At 54.2% G+C, this 25,678-nt stretch overlaps 7 protein-coding genes across 7 annotated transcripts; 2 read left to right on the top strand and 5 right to left on the bottom strand.

Annotated features, from left to right (window-relative positions):
• Positions 1-789: 789 nt before the first annotated feature.
• On the top strand, positions 790-2,893 carry CLAFUR5_10548 (uncharacterized protein; the record flags this gene model as incomplete). The annotated part of the gene is made up of 5 exons (XM_047909696.1): positions 790-1,137; positions 1,222-1,544; positions 1,651-1,913; positions 1,987-2,372; positions 2,690-2,893. 5 exons carry the CDS (start codon positions 790-792, stop codon positions 2,891-2,893), a joined length of 1,524 nt encoding a protein of 507 aa, XP_047764341.1.
• A 355-nt stretch (positions 2,894-3,248) lies between these two features.
• On the bottom strand, positions 3,249-5,012 carry CLAFUR5_10547 (uncharacterized protein; the record flags this gene model as incomplete). Its single annotated transcript, XM_047909695.1, has 8 exons — positions 3,249-3,566; positions 3,621-3,692; positions 3,746-3,799; positions 3,853-3,924; positions 3,978-4,049; positions 4,103-4,174; positions 4,228-4,314; positions 4,368-5,012. 8 exons carry the CDS (start codon positions 5,010-5,012, stop codon positions 3,249-3,251), a joined length of 1,392 nt encoding a protein of 463 aa, XP_047764346.1.
• A 2,679-nt stretch (positions 5,013-7,691) lies between these two features.
• Positions 7,692-8,929, bottom strand: CLAFUR5_10546 (D-xylose 1-dehydrogenase (NADP(+)); the record flags this gene model as incomplete). Its single annotated transcript, XM_047909694.1, has 2 exons — positions 7,692-8,468; positions 8,522-8,929. The coding sequence occupies 2 exons, from the start codon at positions 8,927-8,929 to the stop codon at positions 7,692-7,694; spliced, it is 1,185 nt and encodes a 394-aa protein (XP_047764137.1).
• Positions 8,930-12,307: 3,378 nt separating this feature from the next.
• CLAFUR5_10545 (uncharacterized protein) lies at positions 12,308-13,500 on the bottom strand (the record flags this gene model as incomplete). The annotated part of the gene is made up of 2 exons (XM_047909693.1): positions 12,308-13,297; positions 13,351-13,500. The coding sequence occupies 2 exons, from the start codon at positions 13,498-13,500 to the stop codon at positions 12,308-12,310; spliced, it is 1,140 nt and encodes a 379-aa protein (XP_047764347.1).
• Positions 13,501-13,769: 269 nt separating this feature from the next.
• CLAFUR5_10544 (uncharacterized protein) lies at positions 13,770-15,242 on the bottom strand (the record flags this gene model as incomplete). Its single annotated transcript, XM_047909692.1, has 1 exon — positions 13,770-15,242. One exon carries the CDS (start codon positions 15,240-15,242, stop codon positions 13,770-13,772), a length of 1,473 nt encoding a protein of 490 aa, XP_047764138.1.
• A 447-nt stretch (positions 15,243-15,689) lies between these two features.
• CLAFUR5_10543 (Leucine-rich repeat-containing protein 40) lies at positions 15,690-18,830 on the top strand (the record flags this gene model as incomplete). Its single annotated transcript, XM_047909691.1, has 1 exon — positions 15,690-18,830. One exon carries the CDS (start codon positions 15,690-15,692, stop codon positions 18,828-18,830), a length of 3,141 nt encoding a protein of 1,046 aa, XP_047764343.1.
• Positions 18,831-20,462: 1,632 nt separating this feature from the next.
• CLAFUR5_10542 (Xanthine phosphoribosyltransferase 1) lies at positions 20,463-21,138 on the bottom strand (the record flags this gene model as incomplete). The annotated part of the gene is made up of 2 exons (XM_047909690.1): positions 20,463-21,044; positions 21,106-21,138. The coding sequence occupies 2 exons, from the start codon at positions 21,136-21,138 to the stop codon at positions 20,463-20,465; spliced, it is 615 nt and encodes a 204-aa protein (XP_047764136.1).
• Between the last annotated feature and the right edge of the window lie 4,540 nt (positions 21,139-25,678).

Below are 25,678 nucleotides of genomic sequence, written 5' to 3'. Positions count from 1 at the left end.
CGACGCCTAAGGACCGTGATGAGGTCACAGTAGCGCTCGGGTGCAATGTGTATGAATGGACGACGTACCTCCGCGAAGTCAGACATATCCGGTGCCTGGCCGCTCCTGGCAAATGGAACAAGGACGCTCCAACCTGCTGGAACGATCCCAAGCCGGGCATGAACTGTACCCAAATGCACCAGACTCGTGGACTCGCCCGCATAGGCGGAGCCTATCTCCTTTGTCAGACGCTTCATTCTTCCTTCCTTCCTTCATGTTTACTTCTTAGAAACGTGCTGTTGAGAGTTCAGATTGCAGTGAAGCATCGAGTCCGCTCTCACAGGCCTCTATGGGTTTCACATTACCGCACTACGGCTTCAGTGACTTGTTGTGAGATGCTCAGCATGGATTAAAGTTGCTCACTTCCTTCGAGCTTTACTACGCCGTCGTCACATGCTGAATTAGCGTCTGGAAGGACGCTTATCATTGGATAACAGCGTTTGCACGCTAGGCATGCCGACTCGTTTTTTAAAATCCACACCACCACACACCTCACATACACCAGCGGACGCGATGTGAAGCACACGCAGAGACCTCTGGTCGCGAGCCGCGGCGGAGGGATGCTCCACAGGGCAACCGCAGCGAGATCAAAGACTGCAGCGTCATATGACATCCGGCTCAGGTCTGTGATGACTACATCTCCCGTTCGATGATTTATGGCTGACTCCTTCAGGCTAGTTGTGTGCACTCGGCTCCTTGTCAATCACCATCGCCGATGTCCTGTACCCGAACGTCACCTGCGCACTCGAGATGAAGTTCCATCAGGCCGACATCAAGTCGCAACTGACGGCAATACTGAGAGACTCGAAGGTGCAGAAGGTATTGCAGAAGCTCAACAAGAGTCTCGCCACCGACGACCCAGTTGCTTACAAGGAAGACGACTTCACCACCATGAACAATCTTTCTGAAGGTCAGATGGTCATCGTGCTCCAGCGCTTCGCCCGCACCAGCAACAGCTTTGGTGCTTCTTACGCCCTCACCATCACCGAAGACCCGCGTGTGCGCGCTGATACCGGTGGTCCCGTGGACCGCGTCCTTCGGTTCGCACATGGTGACGAGACCTCCAATATGATCTGCATCGTGGAACACCGCACCGTGGTACATCGGGAAGCTTGGGCGCGTGTACTCGACGGTGCAGATGTCAGTCATCAGGGCCTCAGCATCGACCAGTCCTCTTCCTAGCACGACCTCCACCCGCGCTTCCGAGAGCATGCTCAGCTTCCTCAATACATCACTGGCCACGCTACACTCGGCCACGATTGTCAAGCTCTCGTTGCTTCCAAGACCAAAGCTGAAACTGCTGCCGCAGCGGCGAAGAAGACTACAGAAGAGCAAGCTGCAGCTGAGCAGATCGCTGCTGCCTGCAAGGCCGCGAAGAAAGCAGAGAAGAAGTCGTTGAAGAAGCAGCAGCGTGAGATGAAGCACTATGTCCAGCTCAAGCTCGAGAAAGCGAATACGCCGCAAGTTCCACCTCATGCGCGCAAGGGCTCTACCGCGGAGCAGAAGTGACTTGCTTCCAACAAAGCCGCTTTGCAGAAAGAGCTGAATGAGATCATGGAACAGAGACGCAATGACCGTCGCGCCGCCCGCAACAAGCGAACCCATATGAAGGCACGCGCTCGCGACTACGTCAAATCTCTCACCATACCTCAAGGAGTATGCAGAGTCTGCCGCCGCGTATGCTCAGAAGCAGACCGAAGGCATTGTTGGAGATACAGAATGCCCCGAGTATCATCCTCCCACTTTTGATGATGACTCGCCATCTTCCAGCGGTCCCGAGTCGTCTACTTCCGACACCACTGACTCTTCAGATTACGATGACGAGGGATCATCCTCTGATTCCAGTTCGAGCTCCGACGACGACGAAGCAGGTGGTAAGATCAAGTGAGCTGGCCGTTTTCTCACAGACGGACAAGGAATCACATACCTGGGATGATGTCGAGGCAGAGCGAATGGCACGCGAGCAAGGTATCGAGCATGCAAATCCCGTCGATGCCGATGCCCAGCTCATCCGCTTGCGAACTGACCACCGCAAGAGCTTGGGCATCGCAAAGAAACACATCCTCCCGGTTCAGATACTGTCGACGACATCCGGCAAGCACGTCCCAGCTGCGATGAAGCAAGGTAGAAAGTGGAACGGGTCAAACATCGATCTCTCACTCAGCAGTCCCGCTCTGAGTCACTCTCTGAGGCTCACATTCACCACCGACCGCAACCGCGACGAGGCAGCAATATCGGCGTTTGTGGACTTCCCGTTCGCCACCATCAACCATCCCATCGAGACCAGCGACGGGAGCTTCGAGACTATCCAAGATTGGAGCCTCCGACTTCAAGTACATGATGGCTCCAGACTAACGTTATGCTGAGCTGGAATTCTACTCTCAGGTTGGTATTGCATGGAGTCGTCATGGTCGCGGTGAGAGTGACAGAGACTGGCCTTCGCGCGAGGAGGATGGGGTGGTATTGCCGTCAGCTCACGGTGGGCGCTCGTAGTCTGTAAGTAATGGTGGGAAGTACCGAAGATGTCTTGGCTCAAGAACTCATCTTCTTTCCGAATGACACTCGGAGGTATTTGCTCGTCCTCAGCCCAGTATCGTACGGCTACTGCACGTAGCTCTTCTTATTCACGGTCTCGCTCTTCGCCTCGTAGTCTCCACCCATGCACATCAGCTTCCTCTTCCTCTTCGTCGCTGTCATCTTCCTCCTCGACGCTGGTCACCTCTTGATCAATTATTGCGGCCTCGCATTCTACTCCAACGTTCCCTTCCTTTCCCTATCGATTCTTGCGGTTCCGCATGCATTCTCGACTGAGGCTGCGAAAGGCATCATGGCGAACGCTTCGCAGAATTCCTGATCGGATGCTGATGCTTGAGCCCGCCGGCGTGCGACCGCCTCGCGTGGAGCGCGCACTTTGCACGAGGCACAGGCGCGCTGCGGCATGACGATGTCCAGCCAGACGGCCGCTGTCAGATGGGCAGACTGGACAATGGTCGAATTGCGGCCGGCAGAAGTGAATAAGATCAACCAAAGGATCCAAGCTCTATACAACGACTTTCAATTACTCATTACATACAATGCTGCCGAATCATGTATTGATACGAAACTCTTTTACCCTGCCAACATCTCCCATGCGATGCGAGGTCGTGAACAGAAGAACACCCCAATGCCCACACAGTAGGCTCTGGACCAGTCCATTGTCATGAAAGCATTTACAAAACCATGAAGGCGGCGAAGCCAGCAACAACGGCAGCGAAGCCGCTGAATGCGTAGGTGGCGGCACCACCAGTGTATGGGGTGACGGTCTCCTTTGGCTTGTAGCCGCCAGTTGGGTAGGCACCACCGGTTGGGTAAGATGGCTTGTAGACACCAGTTCCCTGTGGGTATGATGGCTTAGTGTAAGCTGGCATGCTTGGGGCTGGCTTGTATGAGCCGGCGGGCATGCTTGGTGCTGGCTTGTAAGCTGGCATGCTTGGTGCTGGCTTATATGGCTGCTCTGGCTTGTATGGTTGCTCAGGCTTCTGTGGGTACTGCTTCGGGTCAGTGAACAGTCTATGAAGATGAACATGGTTGAGAAGTCTCACCTCTGGAGACTTTGGTGCCTCTGGCTTTTGTGGGTAACTAGGTGTCTTTGGCTGCTCTGGCTTCTGTGGGTACTAAACATTGTTAGCAAAGACGTCTCGTTGTGAGATGAATACACTATGCTTACCTCTGGAGACTTTGGTGTCTCTGGCTGGTATGACTGTTGGGGCTTCTGTGGGTGCTGTAATGTGTTAGCACGCTGTGCCGACAATCGTGTGATGAAATTCTAATTACCTCTGGCTGCTTGGGCTGTTCTGGCTTGTATGGGACCTCAGGGGTCTTTGGCTGTTGGGGCTTCTGTGGGTGCTGTAATGTGTTAGCACGCTGTGCCGACAATCGTGTGATGAAATTCTAATTACCTCTGGCTGCTTGGGCTGTTCTGGCTTGTATGGGACCTCAGGGGTCTTTGGCTGTTGGGGCTTCTGTGGGTGCTGTAATGTGTTAGCACGCTGTGCCGACAATCGTGTGATGAAATTCTAATTACCTCTGGCTGCTTGGGCTGTTCTGGCTTGTATGGGACCTCAGGGGTCTTTGGCTGTTGGGGCTTCTGTGGGTGCTGTAATGTGTTAGCACGCTGTGCCGACAATCGTGTGATGAAATTCTAATTACCTCTGGCTGCTTGGGCTGTTCTGGCTTGTATGGGACTTCGGGGGTCTTTGGCTGCTCTGGCTTGTATGGAACCTCTGGGGTCTTTGGCTAGAGGGGAGTTAGATGAGAACAGCAGGAGTAATGAGCACAGATCAACGAACCTGCTCTGGCTTGTTAGGGTAGACCGGTGGCTGAGCTGGGTGCGTTGGTGGGTACTCCTGCTGGGTCTTGGTGTGGTAGACCGTGGTGTACACAACAGGGTGGGTCTCCTTCGCTGGGTAGGTCTCCTTCGCAGGGTAAGTCTCGTGAGCTGGGTAGGTCTGCTTTGCAGGGTAGGTCTCGTGAGCTGGGTAGGTCTCCTTTGCTGGGTAAGACTCAGTGCATGTCGAGGAGCTCGCTGGATAGGTCTCGTGAGCTGGGTAAGTCTCCTTGGCTGGGTAGGTCTCGTGTGCCGGGTAGGTCTCCTTGGCTGGGTAGGTCTCCTTCGCAGGGTACGTCTCGTGAGCTGGGTAAGTCCCGTGAGCCGGGTAAGTCTCCTTGGCTGGGTAAGTCTCGTGAGCCGGGTAGGTCTCCTTGGCTGGGTAGGTCTCCTTCGCAGGGTAGGTCTCCTTCGCAGGGTAGGTCTCCTTTGGTGCGTATGGAGTTGGCTTCTCTGGGTACTCCTCGGTGCATGTGGTCGAAGTCGATGGGTAGACTGGGGCCTTTGGCGACTCGTATGGAGCTGGTGCGTTACCGCCGTAGGCAGGTGGCGCAGTTGCGTAAACGCTGGTGACCGCCGCAGCGACGAAGAAGGTGGAGTAACGCATCTTGGCTGTAGTAGATCAATGCAATGATATGAAAATATTAATTATGAAGGGACTGTGGGTTTCTGGTGAACGAGTGTGGTAGTATGATTCAAACGAACGTGGTGTTCACGCAGGACGAAAAACTGAAGGTTAGACCAAGAGGCAAGGCATTATATACTGCCATGGCCATCGGCTTCCGCTCCTCAAAAGGTTGAATGGTCCACTCCTGAGATGTGTAGCGGCGAAGCTTGAGGCGCGACTGTGCCTCGTCTCCATGGCGAATGCAATCGTTGGCATCAACGAGTCCCGAATGTGGTAATGCCATGTGCACGAAGGATGTGCTAACGGCTGGAGGCATCAGGGCTGGCCAATGAGCATGTGTGTGCTAGCCGGTTTCAAGCCTTTGTCCAATGCTCCAGCGCTTGGCCCAAACTTTGTGGAGATTCGCATAACCCAAAGCTTGAACGCTTCGAGACATGTAATATATCGCCACTAACCATTCGCGCGATGGAAGATCGAATCTCTGCAACGATTTCGGCTGTGGCAGAGTAAGCAATCGATACTGTTCCTGGCAGCTGGGCGAGCAGCTCGGGGCAGCGACGAAGCGAGAGGGTGGCGGTCTGCCGATGACTGAGGGCACAAAAGGGGTTGAGAGCATCGAACGCCTAAAGAATTCTTGTCAGCTGACGGTTGAAACACTGGTGTAAGTCAACTTCTTCGCAATCAAAGAACGCTCTGCACGCCTCTGGTAGCCCGCAGCGACGATCGCACTGTAGCAGAAGCCTGCAGATGTTCATTTCCTCGGTGTTGCAATTGGCAAGTGCTCAATCAAAGTCGCGTAACAATTATGCAACATTGAAGGAGAGTCACGACATATTGCCCCTCCCGCGGCGTGAGGCCCGTGGTTCGGGCTCAAATTCAGGTGGAGACCGCCTTGAATGGTCCCGCCGATAGACGAATGCGCCCTGTTCTGTGGTTGAAACAACAGGCGACTTTGATGAGGCTCCAATAATGCCGTATGGAAGCAATTATCACCGAGTGCACGTCGCCTCATGGATAGATCCGATGGCGGCATATCGTCGCATCAAGTTTGCTGTAGCTTTCGCGATATATGTCGTTCGGTAGATCGCTCCTCGTGAAGTCTCCGGAGCCTCGAAACATGCTGGCTGAACTGGGGGAGGTCCTTCAGTTGCACGAGTTATTGAGACACGTCTTCCTGCTATGGTCCTGCACCGTTCGCCACATTGTGCACCTTGTGTTGCTTGTAACCGTCATAATCTCTACGCCTTCTGCCTTGTTGATCAACATGTGAAGATGCGGCTCAAAATCGCGGTTCTGCCAAGATGTCGCGTAAACAGGAGTTCGTTTTGTCAGAAGGTTGGTACCTGCATTTCGGCAGGCGAGTCGTGCGGGCGGCAGACGGTGGCTTGGCCGCTGGGGCCCAGAGTTTCGCTATTCTTGCGAAGCATTCAGGAGGCTGAAGGTGGTCTCGGGCGAGCATGTGACAATCTTGAACAGTTCTGTGGAAGCAAGGCAGGCTGTCGTTGTATGAAGGAAGTGGAAGTGAGGTGGAAAGAAGAAACAACAAGGCCCTTCTCACCTTGAGATACGAAAAGATACGTCCTAGCGCGCGCAGCACACGCGGCTGTGGGGGCTCATCATGCCGGCAAGTTGCGACACGAGAGCGGTACCGTTACGCCGTAAGATATGAGACAGATCGGACTGGAGCCGCTTTATGGGTTGCCAGTCTTATTATTTGCAGGAGACTGCAGCAATCCGCCGTCGTTCGCCGAGATACAACCACCGCTCGAAGAAAATAGTTGGACGCGCGGATGTTTATTAGGCCTGCGGGCGCCGTATGCTCAGCCGGAGAGTCTTCTGTAAACATACCTCATAATCTCTTCCACGGCATGCAGCATAGCTCCTTTTCATATATACGGTGTTGTTGTTGTTGTTTTTGGAGCTCGTCAAGGCAAGCGGGGATCGGAGAATATTTTGGCCGACGATATGTCTTGGCAATCCCGTGCAAATCTGTACAACGACCAACTATCACCCGGGTAGACACTCACGACGCTCTGCTATGACCCAAAAGGTTGTACAATACCCGTTTGCTGCGTAAGTGAGAGTACGGAGAGGTCTTTGAGCTTGGCAGGTCAGCATTTGCTAAGCAAGGGTCCAGCGTTGGCTAAGTCGACAATTTTCTTCCCACAAAGCAAAAAGATCAACGACAACATCGAAGATCAAGACGATGGAGAGGCACAACCGCAATTGCCCGCTACTGGAATTGAACCAATGACCTCATCATTACTAGTGATGCGCTCTACCTATTGACTTGTCAGTCGTTTGGATCAATGTCGACACTAGATGGTAAGAACGCACCTCTGAGCTAAGCGGGCGCTTTTCTTGTGTCATGTAGCCAGCGTGCTGTTATATATAGCCTCAGTCAGAGGTCTGATGTGTCCGGAAGAAGGATGACGATCGGAGGGCTAGAACCCAGCAGGCAGATCAGTTCTACAAACAAGGCCACCATTGTCTACCGACTCCAGACTTGTGTACATTCTCTGTCTTTGGTCATGCTAGTCACATCAATCTTGAATACAGCCTGTTCGATCGTGGTACGGAGCAGGTCATGGTATACGAAAGTCTTGGCGGACGAACGTCCTTCGAAAGTCTATCTTGCCGCGTACATGTTCATGCTGTTTACAGATCCACAGGATACTTCGTCGTCTCAATCTTCTCCGGGTATGTCATATCGTTCTGGTTTCTCACCTCATCCATGACTTGCATAATCACCAACGACTCTTGCAAACTCTCGTACCGACCTTCCTTGCGACCATCCCTTATCGCGTACGCACACTCGTCGGCCTCCCAGAACATGCCGTGTCCATGGCTGTCAGGGTTGAACTCCCCTCCAAAGCCATTCTTCCAGCCCTCGCTCTTCGCAGGGCCTGGCTGAGGCCAATCCTTCTCTTCTACAGTACCGTCGAACAACACGAGCTTGGTCTTGGTGGGTCGGTACGCGGGAGGGAAGACGAGAATCTCGCCCTTGTCTCCTGATATGCGGATGGATGCACCAGTAGTGCCCTTCTTGTCTGCGTCGGACGAGAGACGCAGACTGGTCGTTGCAATACCGTGAGCGGGAGGAAGTCCCTCTCGTGGGAATGTCAAGAGCATGGAGGTCTCCTCATCAGCACCAGTGCGGTACTTGTTGATCTGACTGACAACTTTCGGTGCCTGAGGGTTCTTTTGTGTGTGGTAAAGAGTTTGGAACACCCAGGTTAAAGAGTAGATACCAAGATCGAGAAGTGCTCCTCCAGCGAGATCGACATTCACCATGCGGTGCTTGTCGTCTGGGAAGCTGTTCTCTGGGTCGAGTGCAATGCTGTTGTCAGCGATGCATCTGTAGACGTTGCCAATTTTGCCGGAAGCAATGAGGTCGCGGACGTATATTGAGAGTGGGAAGTATCGAGTCCAGACCTGAAAGACGATCAGCATACTCACACTGTGCTCAACATTGACAATATACTCACAGCTTCCATCAAGAACAAGTTCTTCTCCTTCGCAATCTTGATCAACTCTGCGGTCTGCGCAGCATTGGTCGTGAATGCCTTCTCGCAAAGCACATTCTTTCCAGCTTCGAGACAGAGCCTGGCATTCTGGTAATGATGGCTATGAGGAGTCGCAACGTAGATAATGTCTACGTTGGGATCTTGCACGAGCTCCTTGTATGACCCATATGCCTTTGCTGTATCTGGTGCTCTGACCTCTTTCAGGAAACTCTTGGCCCGATCCGCAGACGAAGACGATGCCGCTGCAACGACAACGTGCTCAATGTCCTTGACACCTCTGATCTCTGGGTTTGGCCAAAGGTCACGGGAGAAGGTCTCTGCGATGCCGCCAGTGGCTAGGATGCCCCATTTGAGCTGGAATTTCGACATGATGAAGATATAGCGATGAATGAATTGTAAGGGAAGAAGACCAAGAAAGACGAGAAGAACCCCAGGAGCGAATGGAGCAGTGGTGGAACACTTATAGCCTGAACTCCTCGTGGGCCCGTTCTGCGGAGCAAAAGATTTGCCAGGCACAACTATTGATCAGCATTCAGCTGTGCGGCTCTGTGCACGCCATTCCAGTCGCCTATCATGCAGCTTGACATGCTTGATGTTTGGATGATGCCCCTCCATTGAGCTGTGTGTCGAAAGTGGCGTGAAGGTGGAGGAAAGATGACTGCCCCGCCTGACATCAGAGGGCAGCTTTCGGCGCAGCGACCAAGTCGAGACATGCCGCCTTCCTCGCCGCCAGACGCCGCAATTCAACCGCGTGCTGGACTTTGACCAAGTCATCGACATCGACCTTGCCGACAACAACCGCAGAGCCATCAGGAAGTACTACGAATGGCTTCGCAAGCCCTCAGAGGACGTTTTGTCGCGCGGCTTTCCACGCCATTCAAGCTTGAGATCGCGGTCGAGGGCATTCCAAGCCTCTCCGTGCCACAGCCACAGGTAGTTTGAGTGCGGTATGCTCACAGCGACAGCTATGTGCGCACAGTCACAGCAAGTGAAATTTGCTGGCAGCTGCAGGCCTGACAAGTCACTAGAAGAATATCTCGTACTGTCAAATGTCAGGGCCACGACTCCGGGTACCACTAATACTGAGCAGTTTCTACATGACTTTATGCAGAACCAACTAGCCGACGACGACGACGACGACGACGACGTCTGGCAGCCGGCGTTCTTGCGCCATCTTTGCATGTACTCGACCGAGACCATGATCACTGAGCAGCACCTCATCTTTGCGATCCTTAGTACTCGAGAAGATGTCGGTTTAGATCGCTGACACCGAGGAACGGCCTCCTTCTGGACCATATGTCTTCGGTATGACTCGGACCTGGCCACCCTGGGGAACCTACGATGACTTTGCTCTAGCGAGGCACATGCTTTTAAGGAGTCCTCGTCTTGCTGCAAAGCATCCTGGACTCGAGCTGTTGTTCCATCCCGAGCGTGCTTCACAAGATCCGAACGGCAACCTCTTGTCGATCTTTGCTTCGCAGTCAAGAATATGTTCGATGTTCAGGGCTCCAAGCTCTCTGTGAGTAATAGAGCATATGTAGAGTGTTACGAGCCCGCGAGCAGCACAGCAAGCAGTATTGAGCGTCCGAATGAGCTCGCTGCAATCCTCATTCGGAAGACAAGTCATGCTAGCAACTATGGTCATTCGCGATTTACTATCCGAGAACTTCGACTGTGGTTCGCCTTGGAACATACGAGGAGACGACTACCTTACTCCCAGCCAAAGCAGCGGCGGCAGTGAAGCAGCTACAGTTACCTATCCTTGGCTGGACATGACAGTGGCATCAGACAGTACGTATCATTCGATGCAGAACACTATTCTCGTTGCCAGTCAATGAACAAAAAAACAGCTCTGGGTAACATTCCGGTGCCTGCATACTTCAATGTGCATCGTGGCATTCGCTTCAGCACGGCATCGTTGCCGCGTGATGGCATGCTGGGCTTCTGCCCGTGGTCCTCCCATGACTACAGCGTCTGTTAGTGCCGGAGCGCTACACGAAACCCCAGTCTTGGACTTAAGACCAGTGCATGGGTGAGTCATTCATCCTATGCGAGCGGTAGCTAGAGAAATGATAGTGTTCTGACGCTTTACGAGGCTGTAGTAGCATGCACCCAGAAAGGTCTTCGGCTCACTTCTTGAACAGGCCGTATGATGCACCAGCTATGCATAGCAGAGGTATGGAAGCCTTTGGTCACATCGCACGGTCGTGGTTGAAGGCATCTGCCATCTGCTGCCGCAATATCACGTCGAACGTGAGCGGGGAACATCTTTATGCCTATAGGATACATCGAGGCGCTCGAAGCTCAACGTCGAGCATGAAACAGCACAGCACTCAAACCAGTATCACTTCCTTACGCCGGCATGTGACAGGATGAAAGCATCGATCGAGATGCTCCGGAAAGCAAAATGAGATCCCCATACATCGTGAAGGATCCGCGGGAGGCAAAACAATTGACAAATGGCCAAATGGTCTCCTTGGAAACATAGACATACAGGCGAAGTCATGATTGACTTAGCTTGTGTCCCGACGTCGAGGACTTTCACGTGCTGGCCCGCAAAGACCTGCGCGCTAGCCATTGAGCCATTGAGGATTGCTCGAAAGCACGACAGCACCAAAAGAATATATAACTTCGCAAGACTAGCATGTGATCGAGCAAAAGGTGGACTCCATGACCGACGAGAAAGCAAAAGGAACTCGCTGTAGTTACGAAATATTGACCATGGGGCAAAACAATCGACAATGGCCCAACGGACTGCTGGCGACGAAAAGCAGTTGGAAGGTTCATTGACCTTCTGGTGCTATTCAGACCCAGACCGTGACGTGCCTGCCCGTGAAGACCCGCGCGCTAACCGTCGAGCCATTGAGGACTGCTCGAGGGAAGTACTCTCTGGCTTGGATATATACGCTGCCACTGCGCCCTACGGTCGAGCTGGGGGAGTCGCGCATCTTCAGCCTCGTTCACGAAGTCCACATGCAGTATCGAAGTGCCGGCTCTTTGATGCTACACGTAGTCGGCCAAGTTTGAGAGATCCTTCAAGATTCATCTATAGCCTGAATGACTTCATCGTACGTCCTTGCTGCACACTGCCTAGCCGGTGATCTTGGTCCACGAAGGACTTAGATGTGTAGATCGGGGGAAAGGAGTCGTCTGTGATCACGAAAGAGGGTTTGTGGCAAAGGTCGTTGCCGGAACCAAACACCAGCGAGGCTGTCTCCAGAGCTGCTAGCCAGGCAACCCAGATCGCGACGCGTTGTAGCTTCGTACCTATTGCTACAGTCTCCGCTATGCAGCCGGGCGTAGGCAGGTTGAAGCAGAAGCATATGCTTCAGAAGTACAGTGAAGCGCTCAAAGCCGAAGGATTCTGTTATTGATTCTTGGAGACATGACATACAGGTTCACAGGGAGCAAATAGCCGTGGGTTGCATGGACGAAGGCAAGGTATCGAATGGTGTGGATCAGAGTGAATAGGAAGTCATGGACCGTTGTGTGTCTTGTTCGTCGTTAGCCAGTATTGCCATTGCTATCGTACATACTTTCGCTTCCTCGTTGCACATCGTCCGCTTCCAAGATATTGATTCGTCTCACATGCCTCGTTCCTCATCATCGTTTGCCATCACAGCCTCCAGGGCTCCAAGATACCAATGTCGTTGTCTCTTAGTCTCCTTCTGCTTCTCGCCCTCCCATCAGTTCGTGCCAACAAACGGATCCGCACGACTGCCATCATAAGCCATCCTAGCCCACTCCTCATCCTCCCTCGACCACTCCCACCCCAACAACCCCATCCCTTCTCATCAACCTCCCCACCATCGGACTAATCCCCTTTCCCTCCTGCACCCCCTCAACACTCTCCACCTCCCCCTCATCCGCAAACACCGCACCCAGCAAATACACCACACTCTTGTACCTCTTCTCCGGCCTACACTCAACATGATACCCACTACTCGGCAACAACACCGACACCGCCTCAACATGATCCACAAACTCCATGAGCAAATCCCTAAACCTAACACCCCCGGGCCTCTTCACCACCAAACCTTCTGCACCCGTAGTAAGCGGCCGGCCGCGTCGGTTGGATTTATCCAGGTGGTAGAAGAATTGGACTTGGATTTCTTCCACGGGGGGTTGGGTTAGGTACATTTCGTGGTAAATGTTTGGCTTGCTGCGTTTGCGCAAGTCGGGAGCGAAGCGGAAGCGGATGCTTTCACAGAGACTTGCGCGACGGAGGAGGGGACCGCGGAGGTGAGGCGGGTCTGTTGTGAGGAGGATCGGGTTGAGGAGGGAGGGGCGCATCATGAAGTGCTGCTTGCGCCAGAGTTCGTAGGCTTTGAATTGAGACTCGGTCTTGATTGCGCGGATGTCTTCGTTGCGGGTGCTGTAAGTTGCCAGCGTGGCGTGGTGGTGGTTGTAGATCCAGAGCGGGTGGGTGTCGGCAGGTGTTGGGGAGAGGAAGAGTTTTTGCATGAGTTTTGGGGAGTTGTGGATTGTTTGGAACCAGGTTTTGTTGACTGAGCGGTAGGTGATCAGGTCTGAAAGCGGGAGTTGCAGGAGGATGGCTTCGAACAGTTCTGCTGTGTCCATGACTGCGTCGCGGCTCTGTTGAGTGGTGACTCCACGGGTCGACATGATGTGAGTGCTGCTGCGAGGTCGATTCGGGAGCCGCTTGGATTTGGAGACCTTGGTCTTGTGGCATTGCATCGCCGCTTCACGGATGTCATTGCGGATGCCGTATGTTCTCTGCTTCAAGCATTAGGGGGTCGTGTTCGAATGGCAGATTGTAAGTCTCCTACCTTGGCAGCTGCACGATGGCCGTCTTTCTTGCTGGCGCTGCACTTCGGCACGATCATCTTGCCGGTCGCTGGTAGTAAAGCCTGCATTGCTGAGGTCGACAATGAAAAGTGGAAGGAAGGGAGGAGAATGTGCCGTCTTTTGAATGGCATTGCATGTGAGGTGAGGTGATATTCGAAGGTGAGAGCTCACTTAGGCAGCGTGACCCACCTGTTGGAAGAGGGAGGTAGAGTGAATGCAGAAGTGCGGCATAAAGCTGTCTTCACCATAAGGTGAGTATTGAGACTCGCTGTCGGGCATGTCGCGACATATCGCGCCCAGCCAGTATTGAGAAGCGGACATGACCAGTCCTGGTCCTCACACTGATCAATATAGGCTGAGTTCAAGGTGCAATCGGGCATCTTCAGCTTTTCCAGTCGGCCTAATCCCTCACACCAGCACCGGCAATGCCAAGCCCAACACCCTCACTTGTCCTCGCTCTTTTGGCTGGCGGACCATCACTTCGGTCCACGCCCGCCTTACGTACCTGACCAAACAACTTGGTCTGCCTCATACTGTCAGTCTTTGGTGGCAACATCCCACTTCCCTTGAAGCTTTCCCGCTTCGCTTGTTGCTCTTCCTGGCTAGTCCGTAGCATTTGCGATGCCGAACGAGATGCTTCCGATTCCGGAACCTCATCGTCCTGTTCAATGATATCGGTCTCGGCTTCACTGTCATAATCGTTGTCCGAAGCACTGACAGTGCCGTCCGATGGAGGACCTTGCTGCTGAGGTACAGGTAGCGACTGCTGGCTGTAGACATCTGGCGTCCTCAGAGCACTAGTTCGTGGCATCGTTGCAGTCGAGGGTACCTTTAGTGGCTGATGACGCCCAGATGGAGTATGATAGAATGGCTGTTGCACCCTCTGCGACCGGTGTGGCGTGGACGGCAGACTAGACATACTGTTGGCGTTCCTGGTGTGTCCCTTCTTGCTCGAGGATCCTCTTCCTGCTGCGGTGCGTGCCGACTCTTGGCTGGCCATTTCTGAAGCCTGAAGTAAAGCGGCGAATGGTTGTGGTTGGCGCTGAGTTGCGGCGTGACTTCGGATATGCTGCGGTGTGCTATAAACGGAGCGAGGTGTCCCTTCCATGTGACGTGAGGTATGTGGCTGTCTGTACTTCTGCGCTTGCTCGCGGTGGGCGTGGATGCGTTGGCGCATGAGGTCGACCTTGTCCGTCAGACTGGCAATCTCGTCGTCCTGTCTCTCCACATACTGCTGCTGCTGCTCAAACTGCGCAGTCAAAGAGTTGTTGCTCTCCCTCAGCAGCTGTATGTGGCGACACATTCTCTGATATAGCTCTTTATGCACCGGGATGGTTCCTTCCTGCAACGTCTGCACCGGCGTCGTCGCAGCTCTGGCATGCTCGGCTTTGTGGATGATCCGGTTCTCCTGCTCACTCATGCTCGCTTCCATCTTCATGCACTCAAGAGCGGCGGCACTTTCCTGCGACAGCATCTGATACTGCAACTTGTGGTGGGCGGCCGACATCTTGGCCTCCTGCACCGCAGCCTGCAGCTCCATGACTTTCGTCTTCAGCTGCTCGTTCGATGCCGACTCCACGTCTGCTAGGCTCATGGTGCCAGATGTGCTTTCCGTGAATCGTGTTCCCTGCACGGCATTTTCAATGGTTGGAGGCGGGGTAGAGATGTGCGACACGGGCGGTGTGGGGGTTTTGGTGCGATTCGACGATGTCGGGATCTGTGTCGAAGGCGGCGGAGTCGGGTTGTCTGCGCGACCTGCCTGCAGGTTGGAGAGTGCTGCAGCCGTGTTGGGTGGGATTGCTGAATGCGACAGCTCCGGAGTGGCGGGCAGCAGCAAACTGTCGAGCGTGTCCTGCGGCAATTGCGAGTCCATATTGGATGTTGTACGATGCGCTCAGTGAGCGGCAGAGTGTGCGGAGCGCCACGCAGATATAGAGCGGCGTGTGGAGTGTTTGCGACAGGAGATGATGCAGCGCAAGGTCAAGTGCGGGCGCAAGGCGGGTGAGATTGGCTGTGAGGCCTTGCGACGATGCGACGGGAGGTGAAGACAGTCGGTCGAGATGTTGCTGTCGATCGGTAGCAGTGTCGCTGTGCTTCGTGAGGGTCGTGAGAGGTCTTGGTCGCAGTATACAGCATGCGCAATGGGACATGTTCGCAAATGATGTCTGTCTTGCTGGTCGGCCAGGCTGGACATGTGGCTGGCAGTGGGCACACGGCGCACGTTCACTGGCGTTTCCAAAGCAACAACGCGCTAGCACCGACTGCCGAAAGGAGGCTGGAGTGTCGGCCTGCGCGAGCCCTCACATCCTACCATACGAACATGGATGCACCAAAACCAGCTCTCAAGCGCCCGTCTGCTCTGCCTCGTCCGGGCTCGCGATTGCCAGCCCCGAAGACTAGACCCTCCAGCTCGACTCGGCGCGCCGCCCCACCCCAACAACCACCTCCCTCAGATGTATCCATACCAGCAGTACCGCCGCCGAAAGGGACTATCGGAACTACATCCAGACTCACCAAACGGCTGTCGACATCCTCACTGTCGCGTGCTGCACAGTCAGATGCCAAACCAGCGGCGGCCCCCACCAAGCCAGTCGCCTCCCGCACTAATCTACCAGCAGCTGGCAGCAGCAGCAGATATGGCATCAAACCAGCAATTGGAGGCACTTCAGCATCACGTGTCAAGCCGCCCTTGAACACAAAGTCGTCTATAGCAAGTCTCAGACCACCAGTCAATGGCGGTGATGACGAGCACAACGATCGACTGGGCTCTCTCGGCAGCTTTCGTGCCGCCTCACGCCAGGCTTCTCGTCAAGGCTATCGTGGCGAGACGTTCGAAGAGGCTATAGCAGAGCCTCAGGAATATGTCGAGCCCGATCACGATGTGCCGCCAGTGCCGCAGAGGAAGACTTCCAGGCCGTCACTGTCCGAACGAACGATTGAAAGTCTGCAATCTCTCCCATCAACGCCAAAGGAGCGCCGGCGATCCAGCTTCTTCAATCCCGTCGAAAGTCCCATGGCTCCTCCTCTTCCACCGCCGGGCTCCAGTTTGAGCCGGAATGGAAGCAACGGTAGCAGACCCGGAACCAGCGACGGCACTTTCGGGGGACCAAACATAAAGCCGACCTCACCATCGAAGAAGCCTCCTGCCAGCGCACAGCCTGCTTCACGAGTCGGCAGCAGACTCCCTAGTTTTGGCTCTGCTGCAGCGACCCGGCGTAGTGTTAGCGGTTCATTCGCCAGCAGACTCCAGGGTGCCAAGCCTGCTGGAACGCCCCGAGCGAGCTCCCCGCCAAAACAAGCCATTGCCGCAGCGTCGAACGTGAAAGCTCCGATAGGCAACAGAACGATAGCAACGTCGCGCCCTTCGAAGCCAAAGCCAGCGCTGGGAGATGCCTTCAAGTCGCCTGCCAAGCGTCTGACAGTAGACACCACAAAGCCAGCGGTAGCACCAAGTGAGCCGAAGCGGGTGGTCTCGAATTCATCTGCCGCCTTGCGCGAGCAGATTGCTGCAGCAAAGGCCGCCGCACGCAAGGAGAAGGCGGCCAAGCACGACTCACCACAAGACACCTCTGCGGCAGCGGTCGTCGGGGCTGCTGACGACAACTTCGAGATGCACAAGAATCCTTTCAATGCGCCCAAGGACGAAAAGCACATCTTGAAGAATCGCATCAATGTCGCACGAAGCGATGGCAAGCTCAATATCGCAGGACTGGATCTCAAGCAGATACCAGAAGAGGTTCGTCAGATGTACGGCGCTGCTGCTATGGAAGCTAGCAATATCAACTGGGCCGAGCTTGTTGATTTGACCAAGCTGTTCGCTGCAAACAATAAGTTGGAGGTCTTGGAAGACGTCGACTTTCCCGATCTTTCGGCAGACGAGCTTGCGGCGGATGAGCACTCAGAAGGCAACCAGTTCGGTGGCCTAGAGCTGCTTGACTTTCATGACAACCTTCTGGAGAGACTTCCGATGGGTCTAAGACGGTTAGAGCGCCTCACGGTTCTGAATGTCGCGCACAATAAGCTTGACAACGGTGCCTTCGATGTCATCAGCCAGATCAAGACTCTGAAAGACCTCAAGCTGGGCAACAACAATCTTTCAGGCAGTCTACCAGCCAGTGTCTGCGAGTTGCCAGCGCTCGAGGTACTTGACTTGCAAGCCAACAGATTACTGAGCTTACCAGAAGCACTTCGCGACCTGGTGAGCTTGAGGGTGCTGAATGTATCCGGTAACCAGCTCACCGCGTTGCCTATGGAAGCTCTGCAGCAACTGCCTCTGACCGAACTAGACGCCAGCAGCAATGCTCTGATAGCTTCTCTGTTCCCTCTAGGAGGCCCGAGCGGACATCCTACACTACAGTTCCTGAACGTGGCGAACAATTCTCTCGCCGCACTAACGTTCGAAGAGAAGCTCGACATGCCCCGGATGGTCAGCCTAGATGTGACGAACAATCACCTCACTGGCCTACCGCCTGTGAGCGGCTGGAACAGCTTGTTCACCCTCGCAGTTGGTGACAATAAAGTCACGGACCTGCCGAAAGGCTTTACATCGCTGATGAAGCTTCGAAATGTCAGTCTCACCGGTAACGAGCTGCGTGCACTGGACCCCGAGATCGCGAACATGGAGGGGTTGGAGTCGCTCATACTTGCCGCCAACCCATTGCGAGAGAAGAGGTTCTTGAGCATGACCGCCACAGACATTAAGCAGGAGCTGAGGGCTAGGCTGGCGCCAGAAGATAACGGCTTCGAAACAGACGAGCCGACCAGCCCCATAACCGTCATAGGAGACAATGAGGTGTCGGCATCCATGTGGTCGCTCCAAGGCAACGGCGTGCTGGATCTGGCTTCGAAAGATCTTTCAGATGATCTCAACACGACGCTTGGCTCCTTCCTTCGCAGTGAAGAAGTCAAGCAGATACGTCTGCACCACAACCGCATTACTTGCATACCGCCCGCTCTCTGGATGGGCCAAGACCTGCGCGTACTGGACCTGTCGCACAATGTGCTCGCCGCGGACTACCTCTCGGATGAGCTTGAACTCCCAGCACTACAAGAGCTCAACCTGAGCACTTGCAAGCTGACTTCACTCCAGCCGCTTGTTACGCAGCTCATGGCGCCGAACCTAAGGGAGCTCAACATTTGCGCCAACCGCATATCAGGACTCCTCCCGGCCCTGCATAAATCGTTCCCAGCACTGAGGACGCTGTTTGCAAGCGACAACAAGATCAGAACCATCAACGCGGACTCTCTGCGCGGCTTGATCACTGTCAACCTGGCAGACAATGACATTGAGTCGCTTCCAGCGGAACTCGGTCTGTTGTGGGATGAAGGCCTGAAGAATCTGGAGCTCAGCAACAATGCCTTCCGTGTTCCGAATCGCCAACTTCTGCAGAAGGGCACGGAAGCTACACTCAGGTGGCTACGAGATAAGCTTCCGGCGAGCAGTGTTGCAGGTGAAGATTAGCTAGCTTGACTTGATGGCGGAGTGGGATTAGTGAATGAGTGAATCAAGCTATATCGCAGGACGCAAGCTAGAGTGTGAGGAAGGATCAACAAAACGCCAGGATCGAAATGAGTATTGGGAATAACAGCAGTGGATAGTCCCGTATTTTATTGTACAGTGCTGAAGTATCTTTAGCGTCATGCGAGAACTTTTAGCGTCCTACTTTACAACAAGCGGCTCAATCACATGCGCGACTACGCTTCAGACGGATACTTCTGCAATGATAAGTCACCATAAAGGCAAAAAGGATAACCACCACTGGTCAAGCAGTTCGACTGCCTTCGACTGCCCACCTTCGATGGCAAATACCATCGAGGCGATCCTCGAAAGCGCAGTCATTTTGACAGTCACTAGGATACCTGATGTGCCTCGCTAGCGTGTTGACCTCGACCACCCGGCCAGTGATGGTTGTCGAGATTGGTAGTTTGCTAGTTTTATATGTACCTTAACTGCAACGCGGTGCTGAAGGGCAACAGATATGATGGCAGAGACATAAGGAAGTCAACAAAAATGCAAAAATATGCAAAACAATCACGACGGATCCAGTGGTTCGACCGCGATTGTTTCAAAGCAAGATGAAGACATATGCCATCTCGGGCTTGAAATATTCGCGAAGTCTTATCTGACCACTAGACCAATCGTGACTGTCGAGGGTGGCTACATTGCCTTGCCTGAGCAGCGAAGCCTTGCGCGAAATGCACGAATTGGATCTTGACGGTATCGGAGGGTTAAGTAGATAGGAGTAGCAAAAGAGCAAAACAATCACGACTGGCACAACGGCTGGGAAGCGAGATTGGTCCAGGAGACCTGATGAGCAGGTCCCTGGAACACCCTGCACCATCCTGATATTGACATCGCTGGTACACAGCGGCTTGTTTTACCACTAGACCAGTCGTGATTGTAGTAGTAGAGGGTTCCCTTTAATTGAATACATAGCTTGCCATTGAGACCTGGGAGTGAGGACGGGTTGTCACGTGCAAGAGACTCGTGGAGAAGTGACTAATGTGCAGTTGACAACGCCATCCGTCCCCTTGGTCAGTGCGGCTGGGACACAGCGCGCGAGATCGCCTCTCGAGCCAAGCGTCAGCTGTGCTGCTGATTGTGCCACCCGATCGTTGAGGCAGAGGCGATGATGTTGGAACGCCGTGCCAAGCAGAGGCTTGTGGCATTGGCAGCGTCGATAATCTGCACCGCGATAGCACAGGGGTGACGGCAATCACATTTCCCCATCCTGAAGAGGGTCACATCGTGGGGTGCATATTCAAATTCTCCATGCCTCCCTCATGCACATCAGTAAGCTTGAGCGAGAGCTCCATACAGCATGATCAGCGTCGTGGCGAGCAGCACTCGAGCGAGTCACAGACCGTGTCTGGTATCGCAGCGCAACGCATGACAGAGGGCAGGAAAAGTTCTGATATGGCCAGGCAAAGGCATGGCATGGCCATGTGGTGTATCTTTTTGGTGTATCTTTGTGAGGCAGACTTTTGTGCCTCCTGCTCCGAACGCTCATAAAATCATCCCGCCGTCAGTCTCATGGATGACTCGTCCTGTTTCCCAACCCCTGCCACATCAGACCAGCCCTCTCCCCACATCCTACTGGACCTCCTGCTCCGCCGCATGGCGATCGTGCTCGTCAATGTCCGTCGCTTCCCATGGGTAGTTGATCCACCAATCCGGCACGGCCCTCGCAGCGATGTACCTATTGTCGTTAATCATCTCATCCGGCAACTTCCCCCTCTTCACCTTATCCTTATTATGCAACACAAAAATGCTGAACCTCGTCCCCTCTCCCTCTCTCCCCGCATTCTTCGCCGCAATCGCCACATCCTTCTCCAGCTCCTTCACCGCATACTCCAACGTCGTCCTCGTGTCATCCACCTCATCCACAATCAGCACGTTCTTCCCAATCAGGTTCGCCATCTCCAGACTGCTGAGATCCAGCCATTGGGTTCGCGTGACTTTTGTGCCGGGTTGCTCGACCTCGTTGTCGGTGGGGAGAGACTCGTAGAGGGAAAGGCCGATTGCTTGGATGGGGATGTTGGGGTTGCCGGGCTTTTTGAGGAAGGAGCGGAGGATGCGGGCGGGAACGTAGCCGCCGCCGCCAATGGCGATCATGAGATTCGGTTTGAAGTCGGTGAGGATGCGGTCGGCGGCATTTTGGCAGAGTTTGTGCACCTGTGTATGTTGTGTTAGAACTCGATGCGGGTATGCGACGGGTTGGTGCTGTGTATAGTACCTGATTGTAGGTGACGTAGAGCTTTTCCACCATGTTGGCGGTGTTCAGCTGTATTTGGTGGTTAGACGATTTGGTTGACAAGCTGTGTTGTGTGGTACGTACCTCTAGAAGAAAGGAAGAAGGAGTAAAAAGATCCTCGAAGTCCAGGTGAATGCACTAGCGCGAGAAAATCGCGCCTGCCCCTCGATCAAAGTCGCGTGCTGTTGTGTTCTTCATAGCTATTGTGCTCCGATATACAATGATTTGAACCAATGCGCACGCAAGACGTCGATCATCTACCCACGGATGGCGTGCAGCGACAACACCATGTCGACGTTGATCAGCTGTCTATCGCCTACAACCACGACCATGACACCAAGGCTCTTCGCAACGAGAGGTAGAACGCGTAGACCGCTCGCCCAACAGCAGGATCATTACCTGTCGCTACGACAGTAACACCGCAGCGCAACGACCGCCCGGGAGTCGGAAGGCGATGGCAATCATCACTCCAACGATTCTAGGGCTGTCATCAACAGGTAAAAGATGCTCGAAGTGTTGCACGCCTGTTCTGATCGCTGTCACTTTGGGAACGTGGTGGCCACTCCTTCTGTCAGGAGACCTTGCACGCTTGGGCATTGAGCAGATCACTCACAGTGGGGATGACTGCCTTTGGTGCTGCCTTCCGCGGAGCGCAGCGAACACCACCTGAATGAGCTCAAAGTCTTACGATGGTCGCCCAACAGTTGCCACGCTCAAGATCCCGCTCGCTCTCGAGCCCAGAAGCCTGCGCTCAGCCATGATGATGAGTATCTCCGGACACCTGCTCGAAAGCCTAGCTCGTTGTCAATGATGATGAGTTCTACGACGTCCGGAACGCGGCAGAATAACACTCGTGCCACTTGCGCAGCCCTACGACATCTGACGTGTCATGCCGATCATACCGACATTCGCATCTGGACAGCCAACGAGAGCTGCGTACCACCGACTACGACAGCCGGGCTCTAGGATAGCGGCTCCGGCGACGATGATTCCTCTGGGCATGATTCACTGTCTCTTCATGATCATATGAGTGAGTCTAACCTTCACCTCCCCTTCCTGACTAGCGCCTGGACGAATAGCAGTGTTTGGTATAGTGCTTAGATGCACTACTGCAAACTCCAGGATGTCATCACGAGCCGCATACGTGGCGCAGCAGCCAACAGTGACGATTCATCGCCCTAGCCGCACCCCCCGATGCCATGGCCGACAGCGTTACCATCAACCTGGCAGGTGACCAGACCAGCTTCGTTGCTGACAATAGTAGCGGACTTCGCTGGTTCCGAAACACAGGCGGCGAAAGTGTGGCAATATAAGGCTCGATGGAAATGTTTCGGAATTTGTCTTGTTGGTGGAGAGGGTAATCCAAGCTACCAAGACATGGATATGCTTGCAATCAAGCGAGGGGCTTCCAATCATTGAAGAAAGCTTGGCACTGACCACGACGTTAGGATCTTACCTTCAACCTCAGGCATAGACGGCTGTCCATCTCCGCCGTCTTCCACATGCTGGTGCTGGTGCTGGTGCTCGTGCTGGTGCTCGTGCTGATGCTGGTTCTATATTCCAGGAGTGGGCAAACTTCGCGAAATCATCGGCAGCAGAATGGCCTACACCAACATCGCGATCAAGCCCAGCAAAGTGAGGCAGCAACTGCTGGCAGGACCAGAAGATCACACCACTGCGCCAGCCTTCGTTGCAGGGCGAGTTTGAATTGGCCCATGTGCAATTTGCTCCAAGACGACAATCAGTTGAAGTGACTAAATCGTGCAGAAGCATTCTGATATGCCGATGGAAAACATGAACAGGACGAAAAAGTGCCCGGTTTGTTCGCTCACGATTGTTCGGCAAATCGACCTTCACGTACTTCCTCAGCAGACCAGCACATTTACGGAACTTACAAGATATCTCCTCAGGTCTGTCCAGATACGCTCTAAGACATGTCGGCAGCACGGCCAACCCGATGACGGTAGAGCTGGAGCATTTGTTGAGATGGCCGCGGAAGTTCAGGCATTTTCTTGTCCAGGCTGATTTCGAGCTTGTAGGTTCGGTCATGGCTGTCGCTGTGATGGTGAAGTGTAGCGATCGCGACATCCACGAGCTTCTCTGCATGGGCGGCCATGTGGAAGGGCTTCTTCGAGCGTGTGGCTGCTGATGCGATGGGGCAGAACCGGATGAAGCTTGACTTCCTTGCCTATCGGCGAACTTCACCTCTTCTCAACTGTCATGCACGGCCGAGGCTTGCCATGTGCACTTCACGTGTTGGAAGGAATATTGACGCCTAGCGCAACGTGCCAACAGAAGCCTCCGGTGGCACAGGTCTGGTCTTCCGCCATGGCGTTCGGCTTGAGACTTAAAACTTTCTGACTGCTAATTTGAGTGGTTGAGTGTTGGTAAGTCGTGTTGGTGGAAGGAACCCATGCTGTATGCACATGCGCGGCGTTGATGCTTGACGGCTCAGTAAGACAAGATCGATCGGCGCCTGCAACACACAGAAGCGCTTATGATTGACACCACGGCTTGAGACATCCGATGCGAAGTCGTGAAGTGATACGGGCAGGGAGGACGACGCTGGCGTCTCGTAGACTCGTACACGCCGTATACGCAGGATTCGCCCCAACATGGTGTCCGGAAGCGTGAGGGATACTCTGAACCATTCCTTGGCAAGTATCACGCGTCGACCATGACATGATGGAGGCTTGGACTGCTGCAGCTTATCACCCCGGTCATCTTGTGGCTGCCACCACTTGCAGTCTTGCGCCGGACATCCAACAGCAATGATGCGAGGCGCCGCTCAAGCTCTCCACATAGACCGCGTTTCACGAATAGTGCTGACTGGCGCAATGCAGTCAGGCGGGAGCAATCACGATCAAGATATTCTCGACCAACGAGGATGGCTTCCTCGAGGAGCTCGTAGGATGTTGATGCTGGTCGCAACGAAGCGCCTCAGTCGTGCGCGAGCTCATGTACCGCATGAACTAGGGACCCCGGACAGCACCCATCATCCAAGACATTTGCAAGATCCGACCGTGGAAACGGGACCTACTCCGGAGTCAACAGCTCTCTATTGGTTTGCGAGTTGCATGAGCAATATATGTCACTGGTCAAGCTGCAGTCACAGCACTGCTGTTTGGTAGAAGCTGCGCGATCATGTGTGCAACAACCACGAGAGCGTTACGCCCTTGATTGCAGAGTGAAGACGCAACCACGCACGCGTCGAGCCACGACGGGTACGGAAGACTGAAAGTATCATGTCGGTTAAGAGACCCAGCGTATGCCTCTCAACCAAAAAGGAATACTTGTGAACATCGAACAGGATCGTGTTAACTGGTCGGCGATGCGCAGGACGTATTGAACACAAAGCGCGCCAAAACCTCGTACCTGCTCGAGGTGACGATAAATGCTGATGCCATGTTGAGATGGACCAGTGATTCGTGCGATCTGACGCCGTGATGGACTACCTTTGCAAGTGTGGTGGGTAGCCGTCTCACCAGTCGCGTAGGTGCAGCAATACGTTCCTGGCGCGTAAGCTGTGAGATGCAAGTTGTTGGAAAGTGGTGCAGGCAGATCGCAGAGGTCCATGTTGCTGTCCTGCCTCCTGCCTCAGGCCAGCGAATCATGGCGAAACTTTTATGCAAGTACCACGGAAAGGGCGGGAAAGCGTGCATACTATCGATAGAGCGACGTGCGTCCATGCTTGCAGCAGAGAAGACGGATCGTGAGAAGGAAGTGTGCCTGAAAGGGGTAAGGTGTCAACGTGACGATGCGAGAGCGTGCAGAGGAAGCTTCGAGTGGTCCTTGCTGACGGGTAGGCTACTGCAAAGCATCGTATGAACCACGAAAATTTACAAGGCACGCCACGGCAGAATACGCCAGGCCACGAGGCCAGACTCCATGTCCTGTGCTTCGCTGGATGAAGTGCCGCAGCTCTGACGTGGTGAGGTGGCTACCGTGCTACGAGCTAGGCGACGGGCGCTTCACTACAGCTGCTTACTACTCGGCAGAAGCGCTGCGCTACGGTTGGGGCCTGCGGACGTACAGTACAGCAAAAGGATGGTTGGGTGGTGGCACAGCAAAGAAGAGGCCACGTCTACCGAGCTACATGTGATGTCGCAGGTCGGTCCGTTGCTGCATGGCCCTTACGAGGTCTCGGGAGTCTGTCTGAAGTTGGCCTGGCTGATGCTACGGGACGACGTTGCTGCTATCCACAGGTGAGATGAGGATTCTCGAAACATGGCGCAGCCGCTGGGCGACGGACGCCAGCAGTTTCTTTGCAATATTGGTAGTGTCACATGATCTCCAGCTGGCTGCTGCTAGCATAAGCCGGGCGAGAGTGCACAATCTCACACGAAAGAGCAAAAGCGCAGGCGGCCAATCGTTCCGCTAACACAGTCTGAGAAGGTGCCACCGACGATCAGCCAGGTGTCGACGCAGCTGACCAATCATGTCAGGCCAGAGGGGCGAATCTTGACGCAAGCCTCGTTGCCCTCAGACGCGAGCGATGCGGAACGAAGGACAAGTGGACGCGAGCCAGCGCTGAGTGCAGAGGTGCAGTGCAGTG

This window comes from Fulvia fulva, chromosome 7, assembly GCF_020509005.1.
Source record: "Fulvia fulva chromosome 7, complete sequence".
NCBI lineage: Eukaryota > Fungi > Ascomycota > Dothideomycetes > Mycosphaerellales > Mycosphaerellaceae > Fulvia > Fulvia fulva.
Note: the sequence above shows the minus strand (reverse complement) of the source record. Positions and strands in the feature narration are given on the sequence as shown.